Source organism: Ambystoma mexicanum, chromosome 13 (genome assembly GCF_040938575.1).
Source record: "Ambystoma mexicanum isolate Mex_15411 chromosome 13, UKY_AmexF1_1, whole genome shotgun sequence".
Lineage (NCBI taxonomy): Eukaryota > Metazoa > Chordata > Amphibia > Caudata > Ambystomatidae > Ambystoma > Ambystoma mexicanum.
Genome location: NC_090938.1, coordinates 376,591,144 through 376,609,550, shown reverse-complemented (window position 1 = coordinate 376,609,550; position 18,407 = coordinate 376,591,144). Strand labels below are relative to the sequence as shown.

The 18,407-nt window shown below is 45.9% G+C and overlaps 1 protein-coding gene across 1 annotated transcript in view; it reads left to right on the top strand.

The window, feature by feature from the left end:
- Positions 1-18,407, top strand: part of LOC138521228 (ciliated left-right organizer metallopeptidase-like) — a 579,350-nt gene that overhangs the window by 351,343 nt on the left and 209,600 nt on the right. Inside the window, exon 6 of the mRNA XM_069633917.1 lies at positions 5,958-6,097. Within this exon, the coding sequence (XP_069490018.1) occupies positions 5,958-6,097 (140 nt within the window). The remainder of the gene's footprint in view (positions 1-5,957; positions 6,098-18,407) is intronic.

Genomic DNA, 18,407 nt, shown 5'->3' with positions numbered 1-18,407 from the left:
AAAATCGCAAGCGGTCTGCGTATTCTAGCATCAAAAAACATATTGCCATACATACAAGTCGTCAAGATTAAACTCCCAACAATGTTGCCCAATGTGGAGAACTTACTAATGCTGATCAACATCTATTGGCATCATACTGCAACACAACTTGATAATTGTATGGAGCTAATCTCAGAAACGATCGGCGACATTAAAGAAAATGAGAGAGAGGCTAAGATTCTGTTTTGCGGTGATCTTAACATAAATTGCCTTGAACATGGGGAAAGTAGCAACATCCAAGCAACTACAATATGGATGAATGAAATGAAAGCGTGGAATTTAAAAATACTGAATGGTGACACCCCCGGTGATATTCCAGCACATTTCACCTGGCAAAGAAACCATCAACAATCCACTATTGATTACATGTTTGTAACTGAAAAAATGAAACAAGAGGTCGCATGCCTAAAAATTATCGAAACAAACGCAAGTGACCACTGTATACTAAACATTTACCTGAACTCATACTCGACAACAAAGAAAACAATTACTGCATGTAATGATTTGGTTGTTATACCAGGTTGTAACCGGTTACGGTTAAATCAAAATAAGGTCACATCGCTGCTAACGTCAATGGAAGAAAGTTCAGTCAATGGAAAAATTGACTATACAACTTTCTTAGAAACATATCGAGAAAAGCAAACTGCAAGGTCGAGGCCGGATTTTTCTAAAATACATGCTTGGGATATCAAGATCATGGTTAAGAAAAAAGAACTGAACAAAGCCTTACAAAATCTGAGAAAAAACACCAACGGCAACCATGAAAGGGAAAAAAAATCACAAACAAAAATACAAAAACTGGTTGATCAGTCACAAACACGTAATGCTACAATGAGATACGGAAGCAATGATGGAAACACTTGCAAAACGGAACACCAGTGCCTTTTGGGCCTATCTAAATAATGTATCGACACCACAAGGGGCCGTGATAAAAAACATGGTTCCTGAATCAGCTTGGGTGTAACATTATTCGGATAACTTCTACAACAAAAATGCAAAGTGTATTAGTCCAACGAATCCAAGAAACGAGTGGTCGATAACAATCGACAAAGAAGACATATACCACAACATCGTAAGACTCAGCACGTCGAGAGCCCCCGGACCCGACGGGCTAACAAACCAACTTCTAAAGCAACAACCAGAGCTATGGACGGCCTTATGTCACTCCTTATTTCTTGCGATTCTGCAAGAGAAAAGACCCCCACCACCTGGCGAAGTGCTATCATCGTACCAATCTTTAAAAAGGGTAAACTGACAGATCCAAAGAACTATCGCCCACTAGCCCTACTCGATGTGGTGGGGAAATTCATTGACACCCAGCTTCAAATAAAACTGCTGAAATGGATACAAGAAACAGGTAGATATGATCCCCGACAAGCAGGATTTGTTAAGGGTGTTGGTTGCAGTCTTAATCTCACTATCATACATTTTCTAAAAATGGAAGCTATACGGCAAAACAAAAAGATCTACATAGCATTTGTAGATCTCTCAAGTGCATTTGACTCAGTTGATCGTGAGATGCTGTGGGCTAAATTGAAGAAATGGAACTGTCCGGAAAGCTTATTCGAGCCCATTAAAGAACTTCACACGGATACTGAGATTAAGATTAGACTGGACGCCAGAGGAACTCTTAGTGAGTCGATTAAGACAAATCAAGGTGTGAAGCAGGGCTGCCCACTGGCAGCTACCCTGTTTGGCCTTTTCTTATCTGACTTCGGGGAATCTATAGAAGCAGTGAATTCTCATCCTCCGCAAATAAATGGCATGAGTGTAAGTTGGCTGCTATATGCGGACGATATTGCTTTACTCGACCTAACACCAATTGGTCTAGCAAGAAAGCTTAAAGCCCTGGAAGGATATGTGTTAAACAAATTGAGAATTAATCCGGCAAAATCAGAAGTAATAATCCTTCAAGACTTCACTCACAGCAAAAACCAAACCAGTAAAAACAAGTTTACATGGAGATTGAATGATGAAAACCTGATCTGTGTAAAAAAGCTTAAATATCTCGGTATGTGGATCAATAGCAACATAAATGATGCTCCGTGGGCTGAGAATGCCAAACTAAAATGCAAACAACTAGCATGCCAGGGTATGCTTATAAACAAAAAGTATGGAAAGTTCTCCCTGCTGCCTGCTTTGGCCCATTACAACCAAAAAGCAGTCCCAACAATAATCTACGGAGCAGAATGTGCCTTAGGAGTAACCTCCGATCTCTGGAGTCAACTAGAAAACCAGTATTGGGGACGAGTGCTACAGCTTCAAAAAGGTATTCCCAGTGCGTGCCTACGCTATGAATTGAATCTAATATCTATGAAAGCACGGGTACTGTGGAATATGCTATCTGTGTATAGGAAAATAATCATTAATGAGTGTACACCTCAATATTCCATACTACGAGACGCTATGAAAGGAAACCAGGAATCACTTTCGATAAAATGGGCAAATGAATGCAACAACAATCTTGCTGAGATAGGTACGGACCCTGAAACTTTAAAAGCTAACCCAAATCAGGTAATAAAATAAGCTATGGGTACGAGATTGGTGTGCAACAGTAGACAACAGAAACCGTTATAAATTGATGGAGGATGCCGCAATTGAAGAGAAATATCGTAAACAACAGATGCAATACTTGGTGAAAACAGCGAATGCCAGGCACCGAAGGATGCTTCTAAAATTTAGACTCAATTCTTATGACACATAAAGAAGCCTAACTCTGAGATTACGAAGCTCAAATGAGACAGACAATAGTCGATTCTGTAATCAACATCTTGAGACCCTAAAACATCTTACGCTGTTTTGCCCTGGTCTAAAAGACCTGAGAACACTGCACTTAGGTCAAGTAGTCAACCAATATGACACCTTATCTGCAGAAGAGATGTGGCTTAAATTTGCCAACCCAAGAGAAAAGGATGTCTTTGGTTTGACAAACATTCTGCAAGAACTCGAACGGAAGCTGACTATCTGGGATTAAACGAGGCTAACCCAAGGTATGGAAAGTACCTGAGAGGCAGAGCAGTTGATAAGCAAGTGGAAAAACGAAATCAATGGACACCGCTTGGAGGAGACCTCAAAAGTATGAGAACCATCTAAAAATTGTTAGGCTGATTAGAACTGGGATGAATTTGGCATGCAGCCGATCACTGAGATAATTGGTTTGACCCCCTTTGTGTTTCTTCGTTGAGTGCCTTGTGTCATTGCTGTTATCCTCTGCTCTGCCTTTTAAGACGATGTAAGACAAGATCCTTTTCAAAAGTTTGATTAAACTAAATGAAAATAAAAATTAAAAAAAAATAAGTTCCTTAGTTTGACTTCCTTATTCTGTACACATTCAATAGGCATCATTACAAGTTTGTAGGTAGCCATGCCTGTAATACAGGCAGGCTATCTCCAAACTTGTGAGAAAAAATCTGGCACCCGCAAATGGCCGATTACCGGGGTATTCCGGGCCCGCCGGACCGTTAATTGCCCTTTCGCGGGTACCAGAATCGGGTGATTCCCATTTGAGACCCACAGGCCTTAATGGGAATGGGGATGCCTGTAGCACCGGCACAAATCATTACGGTGCCTGTGCTACAGGCATGTTGTGCTCGCGGGTGCCTTTCATTCCGCCAGGTCAGACCTGGCGGAATGAAAGGCACCCAGAGCACAACTCTGAGTTTGCCGGTCCGGATACAATGGTACCAGCAAGCATACCGGTACCGTTGTATCTGGACCGGCAAACTCGTAATGAAGCCCATGTCTTTCGGGGTCTTATTCACACTTCATTTCTGGTGACCCTTTACCCCCCTTTCATGCTAAGCTTCCTCCAAGTACATAGGTTACTGTCCTTTAAGCACGATTTTAGGGTTTTATCAGTTTGATATTAAACAAAAAAATAGTTTTACAAATGTAGCTTCAAAAACAAACAGTTTATCAGACTTGACTTCAACTGAGGCCTTACTTCGACTTGGTTTACTATTTTCTTTCAGTACATGATTCAATATTAGCAGGTTTGCTACTTCCTTTCATTTTGTTATTCAATATTGGCAGGTTTGCTGCTTTCTGTCAGTTCGTTATTTAATATTGACAGGTTTGCTGCTTTCTTTCAATTCGTTATTCAATATTAGCAGATTTGCTATGCTTTGCACCACTTGCCTTTCTTTCGTTCATATATCTTCACAGCTCCATCTGTAACTGAAGCATTTATTCCCTCTGCACTGTTCACTACTTTCGCATCCTTTTCATCCAGCATTTGAGCTGGAGTCGACTCTAAGACCACCAGTGGTAAGGATCTGCAACATTCAAAGTGACAGGGGCTGTCCAATTATGGACAGCCTAAAGCCACCATATCTGCCCAGCAACAGACATACATTGGCGGAAGGGATTACCATATATGGCAAATCCGGCCCTGTAAGGGCAAGAAGGCCAAAAATAATGGATGGACAGGCAAAAATCTCATGGCACGTCCATATTCGACTATATGGTACTCTAAAACTCATTAAGCGGTAAAATGCAAAAGTACATGAGGCAATTAAAAGAAAAGTGGTAAGAGAAAATTCACTGCCACCATTCTGTCTTTGACACATCATGCAAGTAACCACAAAGTTACGAAAGACAAAGTTATAGGGACACAAAGAGCCTCATTACAAGTTTGGTTGTATTTCGGCTGTAGATTCACTGAAATACCACCAAACAGATTTACTGTTACCGTCACTTGGTCTGGCAGAATTACTGCCGGATTACAAGTGATCGTAGGCGTTGTTAGTCCCCATTTATTGGAGTCCATAGGACTCTATAGGGATTTTGGCGGAATTACCTCCAACGCTAATTCTGCTAGTGTAAATTCTGCTGATTTCGCTGTTTTTGGGCAGTATGGCAGAGGAATTAGCTCCAGCATTCTGCTGAAGGTTTTGCTCCATTTTACCTCCAAAACCATAGTTCGGCAGTGTAATAATGCAGTATTAATGCAGTGTTAAATCTTTTACCACTGCATTATCACCGTTTTGGCCCCCCCACCAAACTCATAATGAGTATCCCTATTGAAACTCACAGTAAGGTGAATAGTGCAGTATAAAATAGAGAATTTCACAATGGAGAACAGAGTTCTCCTGCATTGATAGCCATGGGGACTGATTGCACTGATAGCCATGGGGACTGATTCGTTTCCCCAAAATAGATCATCTTAGTAGGTCAGGGGAAGTAAAAAGACTTCACTTGCCTCCAGAAGCCGAGACGGGTAAAGCAAAACGTTGGGGATTCCATAGGTATCTATGATAGATATGATATGATAGAAGCAAAAAGAAAATCTTTGTTAATATAAAGCTTTAGGGTAACCCTGCCATGCAGCTGTTAATCATTGCCTCCTACCCCTTGAACAGTGGTGTGAGAAAAAACATTCTGATATTCAATCCCTGATGATGTCCATATATGTATTTTCCATGGAGCTTTGGGTCACCTCTCTAGGGATGACTTCCTTGTTCACATTACTGTGCCTGTCACATGCTTTGTTTAGCCTAATCTTCAGGCCTTTTCCTATTTGCCTCTTTCCAAATTGGCCAGCGATCACCTCGATGCACTCGACTCGCCATGCTCATTAGTCCCACCTCTAGACAGGGACCAAACCACCAGTGATCTGCCATTTCATGTACATTAGCAGTAAGACTACATAATCATGGGTACCTCAGTTTTGCAGTTTGTGTCTTTCGACTCTGTTATGTTTTCTCTCTGATAAACACTCCAGTCTGTGTGGCAGCATCCCCTTTTGAGTGCTGGAGTTTCTTTTACAGTGATGTACGAGAGTTCAGCAATTTAAATCCATATTGTTTGTGTCAAAGTCCCAGGCTGTTGAGACTTTGGACACTACGGAGGCCCTTCAGCCTCTGCTGCAACTTAGTGTGATGCTATTTAAAATGTGGGGTGTTTCTTCTGACTTTTAGTTGGTGTAAACTGTTCATCTCGCACAAGAGTGACAAACACAGACGAAGGTGGACAGGTCCGGATCTTTACGCCAGCTGTGATGCAGAAAATGAAGGAACACCTTGGAGGAGGTGAAATTGGAGCCCCACTAGAAAACCAGGTGAGATATGCATGCTCCCCTTCAAACACAGCAAAGAACCAGGCATGTTCCCCAAAACCCAAGCGAGAAAAAGAGACCCACTTAAAACAAGTGCCTCCCTCCTTAAATCAAATAAACCTGTGTGGCCCTTAAGCCTCCGGGTCAATGGTGCACGTTAGAACTATAAAGTCAAATTTAAAAAGTGTGCAGCTGGGCCTGCTTCAAAAACCAAGTGAGGTAAAGCACCTCCCACAAAAAACAGAAGAGAAACTGGAAACACTTCCTCAAATATCACCTCCAAGAATGGGCATAAAAGTGTATTTGTCAGAGAATTAAAACATTGATATGTACACTGATTGTAAACCAATGATCTTTTACACTCTTATGTTGTCCTGTCAGGCGTGTATGTGATGATGTGTGTTTATGTTACTTGTGCTGTCATGTGATGTGGAGTGTTTGAAGTGAAGCAGAGTGAGTGCTTCATGTTTGTCAGCTGATTGCTGCATCCCAACAGTGGCGGTTGAGCCATGGGTGCTCACTCTTGTATCATAAAAAACAATGGAATATGAAAACGGGGCTCCAGTATGCTTACTGTATCCAACTACCAGAAGCAGAAGATATCATTTTGGCGATGAGGATTAACATTAAGGGTTGTATTTTAGTTTGGCCTTCTCGGGTCAGAAAAGTCCTTATAAGGTCATGCACTCACCCGGGAAAGTTGCTGCTTTCACAGGCTAGTGAGCCTTTATCTGTGTTTCTTTGGCCCAGGAAGTTGGCTGGGACTGTCTAGTTCATGTTCACATCACTAGTGCCAGAAAGTCTGCTACTGGGGAGCATGTCAAACCAGTGTTTGTCCATAAATAGGCAACTACCGGCTGCTTGAATAGTGCAGAATCCTACCATTGGTGGGTTTGGACTCGAATCCTTTGAAGAAGAGAAGCCCACCAAGGACGACTTCTGCAGTGGACCAGCAACCCCTTTGGTGACCAGCCCGCCGAAGCCGTGCTCCCCTGCCTGATCTCCAAAGACCCTCTGCAGTGCTTCAGGCCTTGGACTAGTGAGACCAATTAGTCTCATTGCCTTCTTGAGGATCCGACCCTGCAGAGCCTTCAGAAGTGTCCCTGGACTGCCTGGGGGACTGAACAGCTCTTTTGTAGTCTACCTCGCCAGAAGCATTGCCGTTCTGCGTTCAAGTCCGGAACTTTGGTAGTCGCCAGCTTGTGCCACAAGTCACCTTCTCCCCACATTGCAGCTTCCTATCTTCAAGGGAAACTGTCCTGGAGCTACTAGTTTGACTGCGACAAGAAGGACGCCTGTCGTCGCCTGCTAATGGTGATCGCAGAGTGAGTGAATTGCAGGCGCTTTCCTCTAAGACGCCCTTTACTGTGTTCCACAAGGACAGGGTTGTACGAAGGGTACGTCCTTCCTTTCTACCTAAGGTAGTATCTGAATTTCATTTGAGCTAGAAAGTGATTCTTCCTTCTTTCTGTCCTCCTCCTCATCCTGGTAAGGAAGAGGAGCGACTCCATAGGCTGAATCCTAGGAGAGCTCTGAGCTTTTATATTACTAGGATGTCCATGGTCATAGTGGACGATCAACTCTTTGTAGGATATGCTGGACACTGATTGGGCCAGGCTGTTACCAAGCAGACCTTGTCGAGGTGGATTATCCTCACCATTACTGAATGTTACCTATTGGCAGGTAAGCACACTCCTGAAGGGCTGCAAGCTCATTCCGCTAGGGGTTTGGCTACTTCCACAGCCCTACAACGGGGATTTCCTATTAGGAATATTTGTGATGCACCACATGGGCTTCTATCCACACCTTTGTTAAACATTATTCCCTGGATACGAGCCATGGTCAAGATATGGCGTTTGGTAAGGCGGTTCTTTATTCTGCTATCTGATTGGATACTCTAAATTCTTTTCCCTCCTTCATTTTCTGGTACTGCTTTAGGATTCTGTCAAAGATGCGGAATACGTTGGAGGACACAATCCATTCGAAGTTACTTACCAACTGGTAACGTTCTTTCGATTGGATGTTCCTCCAACGTATTCCACATCGCCCCCCCAGCCTGCCCCTCTGGAGAATTTCCTATGCGATGGCAGCTTACGTTTCCGCAAGGCTATGTGCAGTCAAGCAGGCATTGGATTGGTGCCACACGTAATGGAGGAAAAAACATAAACTGAGGCAACGGGCGCTTTGCGTTCTATTTATAACATCCGGTGACGTCGCCCTCGACGGAGGCCTTTGAGGGACATCAACCCGACGCCATCGACACAGGACGCCCTCTGCCAAAAAAGTTTCCGAACTACACAGCTGTGGACATTACATGTCAAAGATGTGGAATACGTTGGATGAACATATAATCAAAAGAACGTTACCAGTTGGTAATTAATTGTCTGCCACAGCCTCTATCATCACCACGCCTCCTCTGCTGCAGATTAGTTACAGCTGCTGCTGCATCGCACTGGCCTTCCGACACCCTGACTTCTTCAGCTTCTCTCTCTCTCTCTTGCTTTCACCCGAGGAGTCCTTTTATCCTATCCATGTCTCCTCAGGTGTAGCCTGTTAAACCTCAATAGACATTCTCGTGTCTCTGCCTCACTCCTCCTTGTCACAGTACCATTAGGATTCTGGGATTTAAAGTCCCTAATGACGTATTTATTTTTATCCAACTCTGTAGTTGCACCATAGCCCATTAAGACATTAGGGTTATTATGAAAACTGTATTCCCACTCCCCATGGCCGGATTCATCTCCCATCTCCCATGTGATCTGCTCTAATAGCAGCACCGCCACGGATTGGATCAGGAGGTGTTTACCGTGTTTTGGTCACATGAGGAGTCTCCGACCAAGGGCTTTGTGAGAATCTGGTCGGATTCATCACAATTGTTCTGAAAGATTTCTTTTTTCAGCTTTTCCCTATATACCTCTATGGAACACCTTTTCCTTTTGTTTGTTTTGAATGCTGTCCTGACTTTTTGGAGATAAGTAAAGCCTTCTGTTTTACTTCACTTGTCTTTTTGCTCATTCTTATGGGGAAACTGGTTTGTTCATAAGACTATCAGTACTGAGAGAACTCTGGGCCTCATTTGGCATGGGAAAAAAGTGGCAGGAATTCTGTTACCGCCACTTTTCCCACACCGCCAAACTACAAGCTTGGTTGTGGGGTGGCCGAATTTACAAGCAGCTCTGAGATGCCAGTAATTCTGGCACCGCACCACCAAAAAATGTTGGTAAATGGCAATACCAGCAATTCCCCCCCATGGAGGCATGGAATGGGGAATTACTGCCGTTGCTGGCACTTGGAATATGCCAGTAATTTTGGCATTCCGAGTGCCGGTAATGGTATTACCGTTTGCCGGTATCTCACCAGATTTACCGGCAGGATACCGGCAAACCGATAATGAGGCCATATGTCTCTCTTAGTGAATTTCTTGTATTGTTAAACTTGCACACATCACCTTAAGGTGAAGTACGATTAGGATACTTTGTATTCTTATATTTTTTTTCTATAATTACTTTTGTTACTTTGCATTTAGTTAATTACAAATCTTATAGCAAAATAAAATCAATCTATAAAATTACATTAATACCATTTCAAAACACAATCATAACAAATAAAACTCTATTGTCTTGATCAAAAGAAACCTCGAACCCTCGCCTCCCAATCAACCACTTCTCATATCCCAGTTTTCCACCAATTTCCAATCGATGTCACTCTACAAAAGGGGTTACAATTCTAAAAACCTTTGACCAGGTTCCCATCTCCTTCTACCAAGACAAGTTTTAAGGATTTTAGTATTGTTAAACCAGTGAGGTTCTTTCGCCACTTAGTAGGACTTCCCACCATTCTGTCAGTGTTAAAGTGCTTGTGCTCTCTAAAAATGTACTAAAAAACTTTGTTCTCACTTCCCTTAGCCCTGTGCAGAAAAGCAGAATGTGGTGTAGGGATTCTACAACCTCCCTGTCACTACAAAAGCGGCAACTCCTGTCTCTTGCTCCTTCTCAATTTCTTACACATGTGATCTCCTTGGTTGGCAGCAAGTTTAATCGAATTCTCATGAACTGCCCTCTAAAGTGACTATTAGTAAACTTGATTAAGTACTTGGGGACATTGCCCACAGCCCTAACCTCATGCCTCGAGTGGTACAACAGCTTGTATTTGTTTGTTTCCTTTAGGGTTGTTATCCAGTCTTGTTCCCATAATTTGTTTTTTACTTTGTCCGGGATTCTTTTTAGTTCATCCTCTGATGCATTCAAACTTTCCAGGCTGTCTTTAAAGGATACTACCCATGATCTTAACTTTTAATTATTACTGTTGTCCATTTCGTTTTATCTTCACCGGGTCTTCCAAGATGCATTTCATGAACAATTCTAGCTTTTTCCAGTGCACGATAGCCCCCAAGGAAGTCAAGTCAAGCCCAGTTCCTGTCGCAAGACCTGAATTGGGATCGCCTTCCGAACTCTCAAAACCCTTTTAAGACCCCCTCCAAAAGTGACCACAGGTTTTCCCTTATGCCCAACAGTGATTCCGCTCCATAAGACACATATGGGATCACCTTTGATTTATACAATTCTAAGACTGGCAGCAAAGAGAACCTCCCGAACTTCCTTTCTATCAAGCCAGCTTGGTTTGCTAGCATCAAAGTTCTACTATGAAGGGATTCCCCTAGTGGAGGCTCTTCTTTACTTGAGTTCATGTTGACACCCAGGTAATTATATACTTTGACTTGTTCTATTTTTTAGCTACCAATTTCCATGCGAAGCATTTAATTGTTTGTCCTTCAGCTTTTTCAGGGTTAAGATTTTGGTCTTCCCAGTGTTTATCAGGAGATTATTTATCTTAACATATTCCTCCAGTTTGTTAAACTGGCGTTGCAGCCCCACCTCCAATTGGTTCAGTAATACTTGGTCATCTGCATATAAAAGCCTACTGACCAGTATGCCGCCCAATGTAGGTGGAAAGCATTTTACCTGGTCAAGTGTACCTTCTAAGTCTGTCAGGGAGAGATTGAAAAGAGCCAGGGCCAACAGGCAACCCTGTTTCAGCCCCTTTGCAGTTGGAATTGCTTCTGATAGAAATCCTTCTTTATTTAATCTTACTCTGAAGCTAGTGTCTTTGTGCAGTGCTTTGAGTGGTTTCAATACTGACCCTGGGCATTTCCAGAAAGATAGTTTATCCCATAGCTTTGCCCTGTCTATTCGGTCGAATGCCTGGAGCAATGTTACTTTTACAACATGCCTAGGATGATCTGGTGGCAGCAGATATTTTTCTACCGTGTTTTAAACATTGTACTCATGCACTTTTGCATTTACCGCAAATGGCTATTAAAGATTGCTAGCGCCCTAACATAGCTGTGCCACAAGATTTTTGCTTGTCCCTTTGGCATATTGAGCTTCAGCTTTCTTCCTGCCTGCTAGGGTCCCAAGTGCCATATATGGCAAGCCCCTTCCCAGGGAAAGCTGCTAGTTTCCTGGGCAAAGAGGCGGGTTGTGTGTGCGCCCGGATGTGGGGGCTGGGACTGTCTGGTCCCAGGACACATTCTGGTGCCTGAATGTCTGTTGCTTAGCAATGTTGTGGCCAATGGCTATCCATGATTAGATAGCCCCTCCAGTTTGAATGGTACAGAACCTTACCATTGGTGGACATGGGTGAGCTTCCAGTCCATGTCTTGGAAAAAAGGAGGACTCCAGCAACCATTCTTAAGATCATTGTTGGAGCGAAGTACTCTACGGAGAAGAGCAGCCTGTTGACTATCTGAGGACGACCCCTGAAGCTGACCAGCACCAACTTCAGTGAAGTTCCAGTGAAGCCCTGCTTCTCTGCCTTACCTCAAGAAAACCCTTTTCAGTGCTTTGACCCATGGACCGGTGAGAGCAGCCAGTCTTGAACCCTGCTCGAGGATCCATGCCTCATAAGCCTTCTAAAGTGTCAGTGAACCAACCAGTGGACTGATCATCTCTCTCCTGGGCTATCTTGCTGCAGTCATTGCCATTCTGAGTGCATCCTTGGAACTTGCAGGATCTTCAACTTGTACAAAAAGACAGCTGTTCCTGCATTTTCTGCCTTCTTGGATTCTTGGAAGATGTGTAGGACCCGCTCCTTTGTTCAGCCCTGGATGATCACCTGTTGCCACCTGACAGTGGTGACCCCCATTGCAATCAGCCTTCTTCACATTCTAGGTATGTCCTGAGGTTGCCTGCTCCGCAGATGTTTTAATCTTTTCTTCATTTGGGTGTTCAGCCGGAAGGTGCCTGGAACTGACTTTGAAGCGCTGCGACAGTCCGAAACTAAATCCTGCACCTGAAAGTGACCTCTGTACCTGAGACCCCTGGGCCATCCTTGACCGGACCAAGCACAGAAGACTGTCCCCAATTGATTCCAAAACCTCAGCAGTGGTCTTTGAATAATTCAAAATCACAAGGGTAAGTTAACATACCGGTTTCTCTCCCCCTCTGCCCCTCCCCAAGTTCTCCAAAGTGTTGCATAGGTGTAATATCCTGTCCCCAAGTCACTCATTCCTGATTTTGGTCTGTGCAGGTCTGGTAAAGGATTCCTCCCTAGGCTTATACTATTGTCTGAGATTGAGTGAGTTTACTTACCTGAATTTTTTAATCATATCCATTGACCTTGTCTAATCTCTTAATAACCCTACCTGAAAGGTATACCTTTGGAACTGATGTCTTTAGGGCAGAAGGCACCAAACTATCTCATTAAGTGTTAGGGAAACTGTTCTGTGGTTATTCTAAAGTGTCCTTACCGAATCTCCTGCATTTTAGTATTTACCTGTGTTTCACTGGCTATTGAATCGTATGCTTTCTTTCTTCTCCTAAGGGTGAATGTGTATGTGAATGTGTATGTATATGTATATAAATATATATTATAGTAGGTGTGTAACAATATTTGCCCAGAGGTTTTACTTGCTTTGTGAGTATTTTAAAGGCCTAATTGTATATTTTTGTACTTACCTGTCTAACTTGAATAAATGGCATTGTCCTGTGTAGACTCGCTGTGGCCCTAGACCACTCCCACAGCCCTCCCGAGACTAAGCCCTTCTGTTTTGCTACCTTACCTTGCTTGGGTTTGGCTATTCTCAGTTCTCCCAGTTTACCATAATAAGTTATCCTCTCTCAATCCACCCATGGGTTGATTTTGGAAATCCATCTTAACAAATTGGTGCTCAGCGGTGGGATTACGTCTTTGGCACTAAGTGTAAATTCACTAGAGTGATTCCACAGTTCTTCTTACACAGAACTCTAGCATTTTAAAGTGTTGGGCCTATAAAGGTTATTAACCTATATTACACTATGAAAACATACACTAGTGTTACTCTTGCTAGGCACAAAGTTGAATTTGAGAACTAAGTTGTGTGCAGAGAAAGGTTTGCCTGCCTCTGATTTGGTGCAGAAACTAATAGATTTCCAACAAGCTAGGAAAAATGTTTTACCTGTTGCTAGTTATGTTATTGTGATTTATACCATGCACCGCTACCATTTTCATGGTCTCCAGATGCTCTGGTGGATCTGAAAAGGAAGGAGGGCTGGGAGGGCTTAGTTATTGGGATAGCGAGAGAACGCGCTGTAGAGATTTGATGTGCTTTTGGTAGCTTAAGTTTGGAAGAACTGGTCACTGTTTGCTGGGTTTGGTTTAAGGTGGTAAGGGTTAGGTGGTGTTTGTTGTATCATTGTGTGTGGGATGATTTGTGTGTAGTTGGTTTAGTTTTCTGTAGTGTGTTGTGTTTAGTTTGGTGTTGCTGAGCAGAGGCGTTGCAATGGGGGGCTTAGAGGGCTGTAGTCCTAGGTCGTTTGGTTGTAGCCCTGGATAGCATCTCAGAGGCTACAACCAAAAGGCTAACTAGCCCTGAGTCCCGGCAGCCCTGACATTAGCATAGCCCAGATCTTTTCCAGACCTAGCAACATCCCTGTTGCTGAGTGTGTGCATTTTGTGGTGGTTTTATGTTTCTGCTGCACTAGAGGTATGTGCGGGTTTGGTTTGATGTTTGACATTGGGTTTTCAGGATTTCTGAATGTTTTTAGTAGGGTTAGTTAGTGATGTTAGTAATCTGTGCACTTCTGTGCAGTGATTATGTTGGTCTGGCAGGGTTCATATCCGTCTTTGGTGGTTTTTGTTAAAATGCATCATTTCCTGGGGCATCCAGGTTATGGTTCATCAGTCTTTGGTTGTTTTGGGTGTTTCTCTGATGTTGTGTTGGCTGTTTCCGTTTGATGGCATTTCTTGTTTAGCTTGGTGAGTTAAAAAAGCCATGTTTTTTTCAAGGCTACCAGGGGGCGCAGGCGTGATGGCTGCCTGATTGTTCGGCTCCCCTGAAGCCCCGAGAGATTTATGGAGTAAACTGAGATAAAAGGAACGTTATCCTCCTACAAAGGCTGAATCCAAGTGGGGGAACTCCTGGGGACTCCGGCGATACCTTCCCGAGTTCTGGGGGTGCCCGGGTCCCAGAGATATTTGACTTGGAGCTTCCGCGCTCCCCCTCCACCCTCCAGGCCCGTGCCGCGCACGAGGTGAAGCTCCGTGGTCGGGCCCCTCCTCTCCGCGGATGGGCGCTGCGCCGGGATCAATCTGAGGAATCGACACCCTGCGCCTCTGCCGGCATCGCTGAAAGCTCGTGGAAGCCCCTCGGAGACCAGAGCCCTCGTCCGACGAGCCCACCTTCAGCTCCCGCTGCGGCAGTTTTGGACGACAGTATGCCCCGGGCCTCCGCGGCCGGACCCCGGCCTGCCGCACACACGTCTGTGTATCTCGACCCGGGCCGTCGCAGGAGCTCGCCCGGGGCCCTTCCTCTCCTCGGCCCCCGGCGGTGGGGAATATCTTTGCAACAACTACCATAAGGTCCCCTCCCCCCCGGCTGCTGCTGCGACACAACCCTCAGAGGCCTACACCTAACAGGCCCGGGCTGACGTGGGAGCGCGCCTGGGCCCCTCTGCGGAGTGTCGGGCCCATCGTGGGGTTCACCACCCTATTTAGGGGCCTACTACTTGCCATCCACAGCGACTACCACCCCGGCGACCTTTGAACGCACCCACCGGCCCCATGTCGGACTAACCGTGAGTACTGGCTGTCGGGGGGGGGGGGGAGGGGGTTGGGGCCCGACCTGCCCGTCCTAACCACCACACTCCATCGGAGTTAGTACGGAACCGGGGGGACCGTCTCCCTAAGCCCCGGGGGGACACCTCGAGGAACACTGGGAAACCACGAAGATCTAGAGGTGGAGACACCCCCATGAGTTGGAAAGAAACTCTGGCAGGATACCAATTCACTCCCCGAAAACAAGAGATGGAGATCAACTCCCCACCTACGCCATGAACACCATGCAGAACAATATCCAGACAATCCTAGACGAAATCAGGGGGATGAGAACGGACATGGGAGCCAAGCTGGCTGACCTCACCGCCAAGGTCTCCACGTTGGAGGACAGAATGGAGGGGGTAGAGAATAACCAGGCGTCCACCGACTTCTTGGAGGCTCAGATGGAGGCAAGGTTTAAAGAGATGCAGCGGCGCGAGGGGAAACTCTGCCTCAAAGTGGATGACATGGAAAATCGTGAACGGAGATGTAACCTGCGATTCTTCGGCCTGGCGGAGGTGGAGGGGGAGACCCAGACCGGCCTGGAGGGCAAAGTGCAGGAGATCATTAGGATTGTCTTGGGAACTGACTCCGGGGAAACCATCCTGATTGATAGGGTTCATCGAGCTGGCGGAGGTGGTAGGGGCCCACACTCCGTGCTTGCGAAGTTCCACTATTACAGAGACAAAGCAAAAATACTTGAAAGAGCTAGAACCCTAAGAGAGATACAATACAACAACTCCAGGGTGGCAATCTACCAGGACCTATCCGCCCTCACGCTACAAATGAGGAAAAAATGCAGTCCGTTCACTAGGTGGCTGCAGGAGAAGGGGGTCCGGTACCGCTGGGGACACCCATTCTACCTATCCTTTGAATGGCAAGGGGAAACTTCCAGCATGTTACAGAAGAGGACATCCAGAGAGGCATTGACGAACTGATCGGGGTCCCCCCTGGGCCCTCGGGGGAGAACGGCAGATCTGACGGAGGCCCGAGCCGTGCCCCACTGGGCCTTGACCTCATCCAGGGGAAACACAAAGTGAAGGGCACCCGGAAATTCAGAAAAACCAGGCACCCCTCGGAGGGACGTGGAGGACCCGCATGATTATCGGACAGAGGAGAAGTTAAAAGGAATGCAGCGCCGATCTGTTGTGGTTCATTCGCCACTTGCCCTCCGTGGCCGTTGGCGAATTGAGGAGAAACATTCGTTCCACTTTTGTTGATGCCAAGGCCCGCGCAATGGATCCGAATGATTAAGAGGGAAGGGGAGAAAGTTAAGAAATGTGATGTTATTGTATTGTATTGTATTGCATTTGCCCGCAGGGCCCTCATGGGCCCCTCCATGTTTGGAGGCGTGTTATGTTGTATTGTGATGTTGCAACGGTTGGCGAGGCTTATGCCGAAATTGATGGTTGAAGGTTTCGGGTCCCACCTGTCTGAAACACGGAGTGGTGGTGTTCTCGGTTGTCAGAAGGTGGCCAGGTGCGTCCCCCAAGACCTTTGAAACCCCCCTCCCCCCGATTCACACTGGAAGCTAGTTCACGGTTGGACCCAGCCCCTATGAGACACAAGTCACGCAGCGGGAGTAGAGGGGGCTGGGGCGGGGGCGGTCCTGTAGAAGGATTGGACTCCGACTAAACCTGTAAAATGTTCCTATAGGTATAACCTGGAAGGTACGATCCACACTATTTCTCTCTTGGGGCCTGGGCAGCGGCCCTGGTGGTTCGTTGACTAAACCAGATGTATGTCGGGCGATGGAGACGGATGCCTACCAAAATGGGTAAGGGAAATGGGGAACCGGGGGGAGGGGAAAGAAATGGGGAACGCCATGCCATGGTTCTGGGGTTCAAGTCTACGGATAATAACGGGGGCACTCACTGAGGCTTCACAGGGCAAGGATAGCGACGACCATAGTTGAAGGTCAGATCGGTACGCTCAAAGTGAAAGGTCTCAACTCGTAAAACAAGTGGTCTCTCACAAGTAACTTATTCCGTAAACAGGAATTACTGGCCCTCTTCCTACAAGAAACCCACTATAGAAGGGGGGCCGAGTCAACGATCAAAGGAAAGGAGATAGGCAGAAACTTCTGGGCCTCGCACAAATCCTCAAAGAAGGAGGGATTGGGTATCCTCTTGGGTAAATCGCTGCATCTCACTGATGTGGAGACGAAAAGGGGCTTTGGAGGTAGATTTCTTGCGATCAAGGGGTCGGCCCAGGGCACTCGAGTCACATTAGCCACCCTGTACGCGCCCAACGCCGGCCCAGTCAAGTTTATCCACAAGGTTCTTGGGGTCATGGACGGGTGGGCCGAGGGAGCCACAATCCTGGGCGGAGACTTCAATCTCATTACAGACCCCCATCTTGACTGGTGGTCGGCCAAAGGGACAATACCAAAAGCCCCCACAAAAGATAATCTCGCCCTGAGGGACCTCCTACAAGAGTACTACTGGGTTGACGTATGGCGCAAATGCTGGCAAACCCCTGGGGGTTACACGTTATTCTCCCCTCCCCACCAAACATATACCAGAATTGATTTGCTGCTGGTGTCGGAGGAGGGAGGGGGAGAGGTTGGAAACCCCACGGTTGAATCTGTGACCTGGTCGGATCATGGACTCCTTGTTATGGAATGGCAGCTGCAAGCCACCGTGAAATCACGTAGGTGGCGCTGTAACGATACCCTCATGAGGGACCAGGTGTTTAGGGAATTCCTTAGGAACTAAATAGAAGCCTTCTTCTTATCAAATGACACAGGGGAAGTCCCAATGGTTACAGTTTGGGAGGCAGCGAAGGCCACCTTCAGGGGTCTCCTCATCGCAGAGGGTTCGAGCAAGAAGCGAGAGAGGGCCCTGATAGAATCCAGAATCCGGGAAGACCTGCGAGCCATGAGGGCACAGCTCACCAAGGGAAACATAGACCGTGAAAACCTCCTGAGTGAAATGAGAGAGAAGAGACAAGCTCTGCATACAATCCTGATTGGAGAGGTAGTTAAAAAAATGAGATACACGAAGCAGAGATACTATGAGAGGGGTGACAGGGTTGGAACTCTTCTGGCACATAGGCTGAGGGGAAACAGGGCGGGCAGACACATAGAAAAGGTCAAGGACGGGTCGGGTAATGCCCAGATAAAAACTGAACACATAGCCGAATCATTCACGGCCTTCTATAGGGCCCTCTACACTAAACAAGAGGATGAATCACTGGATGAAATTCGAAAATATCTTGAAGACTACCCCCTACCCAAGCT